Source organism: Pseudophryne corroboree, chromosome 11 (assembly GCF_028390025.1).
Source record: "Pseudophryne corroboree isolate aPseCor3 chromosome 11, aPseCor3.hap2, whole genome shotgun sequence".
Taxonomy (NCBI): Eukaryota; Metazoa; Chordata; class Amphibia; order Anura; family Myobatrachidae; genus Pseudophryne; species Pseudophryne corroboree.
In genome coordinates, this window is record NC_086454.1 from 61452090 (window position 1) to 61460286 (window position 8197).

The 8197-nt window shown below is 43.7% G+C and overlaps 1 protein-coding gene across 1 annotated transcript; it reads left to right on the top strand.

The window, feature by feature from the left end:
* The first annotated feature begins 5014 nt into the window (after positions 1 to 5014).
* On the top strand, positions 5015 to 7726 carry LOC134969927 (putative nuclease HARBI1). The gene is made up of 4 exons (XM_063946090.1): positions 5015 to 5761; positions 5845 to 6217; positions 6527 to 6548; positions 7550 to 7726. Exons 1-3 carry the CDS (start codon positions 5017 to 5019, stop codon positions 6528 to 6530), a joined length of 1122 nt encoding a protein of 373 aa, XP_063802160.1. The 5' UTR covers positions 5015 to 5016; the 3' UTR covers positions 6531 to 6548; positions 7550 to 7726.
* The last annotated feature ends 471 nt before the right edge of the window (positions 7727 to 8197 follow it).

The following is an 8197-nucleotide window of genomic DNA, read 5'->3' on the forward strand; positions in this document are numbered from 1 at the left end:
TCAGGAACTGGACTGTGGGTGATCCTTCCAGCACTTGAAGGGGGCGTGCAGATGGTGGAAGGAGCCACCTCTTCCTGTCCAGTGTTGGGAAGGTCAGGCATCGCAACCGCTGACACACTTGGACTCTCCTTGGGGATTTGTGATACCATCTCAGAACGCACAGTTCTTTTCTGTGCTCTTTCCAGCTTAACTCTTTTAATTTTTCTAGCAGGAGAATGAGGGCTTCCATCGTCATGTGAAGCTGAACCACTAGTCATGAACATAGGCCAGGGCCTCAGCCATTCCTTGCCACTCCGTGCTGTAAATGGCATATTGGCAAGTTTACGTTTCTCCTCAGACCATTTAAATTTTCTTTTTTGGGGTCTTTTTACTGAACTTTGGCTTTTTGGATTTTACATGCCCTCTACTATCACAATGGGCATCGGCCTTGGCAGACGACGTTGATGGCATTTCATCTTCTATGTCATGGCTAGTGACAGCAGCTTCAGCACTAGGAGGAAGTGATTCTTGATCTTTCCCTGGCCCTCATTCCGAGTTGGTCGCTAAGAGTCTTCGCAACGCAAATGTACGAAATGTAAGTATCTGCGCATGCGCAAATGCGTGATTACGCATGCGCGAGTACATACGTACGACAACTGTGCAAAATTACTCAGAAAAAAAAAAGCCGTAACTGGCAAACGAAAACGAGGAGTGGCGTGGGCGTGGCAGAGGCGAGACTTCGCAATGCTCCGACATGGGCGTGAAAGTGGGCGTACAGTGTGGGAGTATGCAACTCGCAATGGGCGTGTTTTTCGCAAATAAACATTGTCGCTGTTAAAACTAACATAGGAAACCGTAGCAACATTCACGCAGCAGCCGAGTAGGTCTGCAGTTACTCTACATTTGCGAAGTACTGGTACAAGTGTGTATGCAGTAATTAGCAGTTAATTGGATAGCACATTCATCTGATGTCCAATTACTTGTTAATTAATGAGCAGATGAAAGTTACCAACCAGCAATTGTCTGAACACACATTACATGTTTATTCTACTCACATATAAATCTCACACACTGCCAAATAAGGGTGTGATTTTTGTTGAAGTTGTTGTGTAAGCATTTTTTAAACTTGTTTTAATGTGTGTAAGACTCCCAAATACAAACAAGTGAAAATATTTGTGAAAGTGTTTGAAATCTGCAACATTTTTTACAAATAATCCAACACCCACATAATGCAGCATACACTTTAATTTAGTCTTAAAAGTCACAATAATATTTGATTATAATATCTGACAATGTTTGAAATGATGTCCTGTTGACCATAGATATTTATAAAAAGCGTCGTGTCTGTTTACTTAATATGGACATTAAAGTGTGGTGCAAAGCATACCTTTTTTTTTTGTTTTTTGCAATTTTTAAGGAGAATTTGCAGATTGGTCTACAAGTGTCTATATGCTGACCTAATCTTTCTGGAACTGCATTACCTTGAAGAAACTGCACAAATTTTTAAAATATGTTTTTTATTACTATAATAATATTTCACAACATTTAAACAACATGGCTCCACGTGAGTCGCACAGGCAGAGATGGACCAAGCAGCAAGCAGATGGCACTGACAATCATTAGATAGCAGAACTCAGTACTCTGCAAAATTCTGCTTCTGACAAAAGTATATTTTTTAAGCATAAATCAAACATGACACACCCTGCCACACACAAATTTTAAACCAAATGAGAAAGAATTAGGATCCACCACACAAACACAACAATACATAGCACACTAGTAAGAGGAAGATGGCTCTGGTGTTTATACACATAAACTCACAGGCTACAATACATCCAAACAGAAAGAATACATTTCACTAAGAGGGAGTTATCCATTCTGGCCACACAAGCCAACTCCAAAAATACATAGAGGCAACATCAAAAACATGGGTGCTGCCCATCTGGAGAGACATCATTTTCTTCTTTTTCTCCCCGCCTGAGGCTGTTCTTCTTTGGAAGGTCTGCGGAGCGACCTTCGTTGGGCCTGCCCAGTGGCCTGTTCTTCCTGGGCAGGGGCAGGGGAGGGAGCCGATGTGGGTGGCTCTCTGCCACTGTGGGCAAGGGAGACAGCGATGGCCTGGAGCCCTTGCAAGATGTTATTTGCAAGGCTTTGGAATGAGGAGGCAAGTTGTTCTTGGCCCTGCCTGATCTCTGCCAGACCTTGGCAGAGTTGAGCAACACCTTGCTCAACACAGGTTCGGTGCTCAGTGAGCCGGACAGCTATTTGGCTTACCTCCCGGATGACCCCGTCTTGAAACCGATTTAGGCTCTCACCATACCTAGCGATTTCAAGCAGGATCTCCGGGATAGCAGAGGGTTGGGTGGGGGGGCCAGTAGGAACCTGCAGAGGTGGGATTTGTTGGCCCACACTGCCAGACTCACTAGGTCCCTCCACCTCAGCCTCAACCACATAACCGTCCTGTGACTCAAACGGATCACCCCCCTGTGCTGTGTTTTGTGGCAAGCAAATAGAAGAATGTGTGGGGAAAAAGTTGGATACAAAATTAGTTTATTATTATAAATACAGTCAAAATTACAGACAACTAAATGTGTAAACTTACCTTCCAAGTCATGTCCCGTCAGGATCTCAGGCAGGTCCGTGTCCATATGAGACACCCCTTGGCCCTCCTCATAACTGACACAGGGCATCGCCATCTCCTCCAAGTCAGTATACTCCACAGCGACAGGTGCTCCTCCACCTGTAGCCCTTGAGGCATTCCACTCCGCAGCCCTCTTTGCCTTCAGGCGGGATTTGAAGTCGGCCCACCTACATATGTATTGTGAAAGAGGGACAAAGTAGAGTCTTATTATTTGTCTAAGCTAATATATAGGACACGTGTTCTGCTTGTGTTTGCTAGACATAACATCACATGTAACTACATTTTTTAGTCAACTTATCACAGAAAAATGACTGTCAAGATGCACTTACCGTCGTCTCACTTCCTGTGATGTTCTGACGACAGAGCCAACTTCATTCACAGATTTTGTGATGTCTCTCCAGATGCGATCTTTTGAAGCAGCCCCCATGTTTTTTGGGCCTCTATGTATTTTGGACATGGCCTGCGTGACCAAAACACGCAACTCCCTCTTAGTGAATGCAGGCTGTCTTTTCTTCCGTCTGGAGGTAGCCTGTGAGGTTTCTTCTTGTTGGTCATCACCATCTTCCTCCTCACTAGCAGCTTCTGTCTGTTGTGTTTGTGTGGCTAAAGCCAATTCTCCCTCAGTTTGGTCACTATGTGTGTGTGGCAGGGTATCCCCAGTCAATTGTTGGGGTTCAGAAGCAGACATTTGCAGAGTACTAGGTCCTGCCTCTTCAACATCCGCAGAGGCGTATTCCAACATGCGCCTTTGGCAATCTAGGCGTCTTTTCCGCAATGCCATCTCCTGCTCTGCAATGCGGTCCATCTCTGCTGCGATTTGCTCACGAGAAGCCATGTTTGCGATGACGTGTGTACGCCGAGGTGTGTGCTTATTTATACCTACGTGCGTCGCGTTAATTCACACAGGTGTACAATGTTAATCTGGTTACTGATTGCACTGCTTATTTAAGGGCCTACTTTGCACGCTGTGAGTGTAGGTAGTTTGGAGTTTCTTGCACTGTTGAGTTTGTTGGCTTGTGCGTGAAGGTGCTATAGGATTTTTCCAAGTGAGTAATTGTCAAGCATACATTTGTCCTTTCGTTTGCGTTTAGAATATAGACAGTGTAGCATTTTGTCTGCGAATTTACGTTTGTGAGTATTCTGGAATTCGTCTTGTTGTTTTTTTTTGTTTTTTTTAAAGTTTTTATTTTATGTTGATTGTTTGTTAGTCTTTTTTACACATATATATTTTGCTAGTCCATTTGTGCAAATAAACCTGTGCTTCATTGCTTTTACTGTCATTTTTGGTCTCTTGTAGGAGAATTGTTTTGGGTGACGTAACCCGAGTCTATTATTTCAAATTTGTGTGCTATATAACACAAATTGGTCCTTTCTTTATTTTGGATCAGGTAAGTTCCCTTGGCCTGTGTTGGTGCCTGTTTGTGTTAATGGTCTGTATGCTGTTTTTGACTGTCATTTTTGGTCTCTTGTAGGAGAATTGTTTTGGGTGACGTAACCCGAGTCTATTATTTTAAATTTGTGTGCTATATAACACAAATTGGTCCTTTCTTTATTTTGGATCAGGTAAGTTCCCTTGGCCTGTGTTGGTGCCTGTTTGTGTTAATGGTCTGTATGTTGTTTTTGACTGTCATTTTTGGTCTCTTGTAGGAGAATTGTTTTGGGTGACGTAACCCGAGTCTATTATTTCAAATTTGTGTGCTATATAACACAAATTGGTCCTTTCTTTATTTTGGATCAGGTAAGTTCCCTTGGCCTGTGTTGGTGCCTGTTTGTGTTAATGGTCTGTATGTTGTTTTTGACTGTCATTTTTGGTCTCTTGTAGGAGAATTGTTTTGGGTGACGTAACCCGAGTCTATTATTTCAAATTTGTGTGCTATATAACACAAATTGGTCCTTTCTTTATTTTGGATCAGGTAAGTTCCCTTGGCCTGTGTTGGTGCCTGTTTGTGTTTGTTCAAAGTGTTTTGATAATGTTTGTTTTCCATCTTGTTAATAAATGCTATGTTTTTTACCAGGATTGATCAGCAAAGTAGTGTTGTTCTTGGCTGGACTAGCTACTAAAGGGCTAACTTTTTGTTTGTTTTATTGTAATTTTTTAAACCAATTAGTCATTATTTTTTAGTAGGTGTTTGTGATGTGTTTGATGCTGTGTTTTTTTTTAAATACTATTTTTAACATTTACAATTTAACATATGTAGCTTTCATCCAAAAAATAATTTTGTTTATCTTTTTTGTGATAATATTCCTTTTGTTCCTGAATTGAACTCAGAAAAAATGTCTTACGCTCCTGCAGTAAGTTGACACCCCCTTTTTTAAAAAAAATTTTGGTTGTATATTTTTTGGACTTTGTTTTTGTCTTATTCAACCTTTTTTTGTTTTTTTTTTTAAAGTGTGTGATGTCAATATTTATTGCTGCCGAAGCCCTACCTCCCCAACCCACGCCAGCACTCCCACCCCAACCGCCAGCCCCACAACCACAACCGGCTCCTCATCAACCAAGGCAACGGAGGCGTGCTAGGCCACCAATTTTCCGACCCCGTGTCCTACTTTTTGGGATGCCAGATGATGTGGTTGTACGTAGATACAGGCTGCCACCACATCTAATCCTAGACACTCTCTCCATAATAGAGAGTGATCTGGAGTCTGAAATTCGGTATCCTACAGCAATACCACCATTGACACAATTCCTTGCTGTGTTACATTTTTTGGCTACAGGCTCTTATCAGCATGTGGTAGGAGACCTGGTTGGCATGTCGCAGGGCCAGTTCAGTAAGGTCCTGCGGCGTGTCTGCCAGGCTTTCCTAAAGCGTGTGAAGCAATTTATTGCTATGCCTTTGGATGTTGGTGCCCTAGATGTGGTGAAGCGGCAATTTGAGGAAGGTGGTAGTCGCTTCCCACATGTTATTGGGGTTGTGGATGGCACACATGTAGCTATTCAGCCACCAAAACATAATGAAGAAATTTATAGAAACAGGAAACTGTTTCATTCTCTGAATGTAATGGTTGTTTGTGGGCCATCCCTCCAGATCCTTTCCCTGAATGCAAAGTTTACTGGAAGTTCCCATGATGCGTATGTCATTAGACAATCAGGGATATGGCACAGATTAAGATCAAGTCAACGAGCAGACATGTGGTTATTGGGTGAGTTGTTGCACAATTTTGTGTAAAATATTTTAATTTTTTAAAAAATAGACTATTTCTAATTTTGGTTTATCATCAAACAGGAGACCGTGGATATCCTTGCACCCCCTGGCTCATGACTCCTTACCGTAATCCCAGGCCAGGACCACAGACGGCATTTAACTCCGCGCTTACTGCCACTAGGCAGCTGGTGGAGCGCACAATTGGGGTCCTTAAAGGGCGGTTTCGTGTGCTCCACCGCACTGGTGGCGACATCATGTATTCGCCGGAGATGGCAAGTAAACTAGTGGTCCTGTGCGCTATACTACACAACATCGCGGTAAGGAGTAGCGTAGAGCTTCCTCAGACAGAGGAATTGCCTGATGAGGAGCCAGGGGTTGTCCGACACTTCGGTGGGGGGAGTGTTACACGGAGGGGGAGCCAAGTCAGGGCAAGCATTGTTGCGGAATATTTCAGGTATAGTGTTTTAAGTTTCTCTTTTTTAATCAAAATAAAACCACAGTATGCTTTTGTATTTTGATTAATTTTGTCCTTTTGTTTGCTATTGTAAGGCCATTGGGTAATTATTTTTTGGCTTTGGAATATGTAATATTTATTTGCCACTAAATCCGTTAACACGTTAAGCTTACAATGTGTTATTTGCAAAAACAATACTGTGATGTTGCTAAATAGTGTCCTTATTTGTTTTCTATCCTAAAATCCTGTTTATTTCAACAAACACACAAACAAATGAAACTTAATGTTGTCCACTTTGTGACTGTCCAGCTGAATGATCACACAAACTGTGGTGAGTACACAGATATGTATCTGAATTTACCCAAAACTGTGTGTGTGTCTGTGTCTGTTTGTTTTGTTTTATGTTTTATTTTTTTTAAAATTCCTTCTGCGAATGCGTATTTCCGCTCGTGCTAATTAACACTCTGCTCTTCCCAGCATTGCAAAGATCAATAAAGTTATTAGAAATTACAGCATAGATTTTGGACCAATCACATGCTAGCAGACACTATAAATATATGCCCAAATAAGGAAAACGCCATTGCCATGATGCGTGCGGCACCTTTCACCAGGCGGGAGCTCCGCGTCCTGGTTGCGGTGATGGACTGCCGCGTAGGCCGCGTTGGGCGCTTCATCCCAAATCGGGTTAAGCGCGAGGCCTACGCGGAGGTCCGCCGCCTGCTGCGTTCTCGCGTCCGCAGCAGGCGGACAATAATACAGTTGGAGAGGAGATGGAGTGATCTCCGCAGGAGGACTCCAGAGCTGTTGGCGGAGATCCGGCAGCAAATCCGCGCAATGCATGCACGCAGTAAGTTACATTACATAAGATTAATAGCATAAATTGTGCAAATTTACACTAAGTGGTAGGCTAATTGCAACACTGAGTGAACATTTTTTTACAATAGGACAGTGTGTGTGGTTAGGGCAAACAGTACTGACTGTAGCAAAATGTCACCAAACAAGTGCATGTTTTCCAGAAAAAAAAACCAGGCAGGAAACTGTACCAAAAAACTTGATCAGTGCTGTCTATATAATAAGGTGGCTTGAATAGTGATCTGGTGATGTTGCCTAGACCAATCAATATGACTCAATGGAATAGATTAAGGAATGAGCGTCCAAATAATTTTCTTGGATTCATTTAGTTTGCTGTGGGCAACATGAAGAGGATTTTTTTTTTTTTTTTGTTTAAAAAAAACCACTGTGTCTTTTACATGGAACAGAACAGTGAAATTTACAATTGTTTAGTATGTAATTTAACATGCAAATTAAATTTTAACACAAATATCATTATAGGACGACCACAACGGCAAGCAACACATGAGGCACCATCTCAGCCCCCTTCCCCTTCTCACTCCCCCTCCACTTCCCAGTCCCCCTCCCCTTCTCACTCCCCCTCCCCTTCCCAATCCCCCTCAGCTTCCCAGTCCCCCTCAGCTTCCCAATCCCCCTCTGCTTCCCAGTCCCCCTCAGCTTCCCAGTCCCCCTCAGCTTCCCAATCCCCCTCTGCTTCCCAGTCCCCCTCAGCTTCCCAGTCCCCCTCAGCTTCTCAATCCCCCTCAGCTTCCCAGTCACCCTCAGCTTCCCAGGCCCACTCCACTTTCCACTCCCCTTCTCACCCCACCTCTCCTTCTCTTTCTGTGACCCCTTCTCCTCCTTCCCATACCCCTTCTCCTTCAACTTCCAAATCACCTTCTCAGCCCCCCTCACCCTCTATTGGCCTAACATTCTCTCCGCCCCCCTCGCCCTCTCAATCAGACCCACCCTCTGAAATAACATCCCCAATCCCTCCTCCTTCCCCCATCCAGCCTCCTTCCCCCATCCCTCCTCCTTCCCCAACCCCTCCTCCTTCCCCCATCCAGCCGCCTTCCCCCATCCAGCTGGCATCACCACCCAGCGAATGGGCTGAAGAAGCCCCAGATGGGCTAAGTGACAATGTTGTGG

Coding starts and splice junctions, on each gene's coding strand:
- LOC134969927 (XM_063946090.1), top strand. CDS start 5,017: ATGTCAATATTTATTGCTGCCGAAGCCCTACCTCCCCAACCCACGCCA. Junction 5,762..5,844: donor AGCAGACATGTGGTTATTGG/GTGAGTTGTTGC, acceptor ATCATCAAACAG/GAGACCGTGGATATCCTTGC.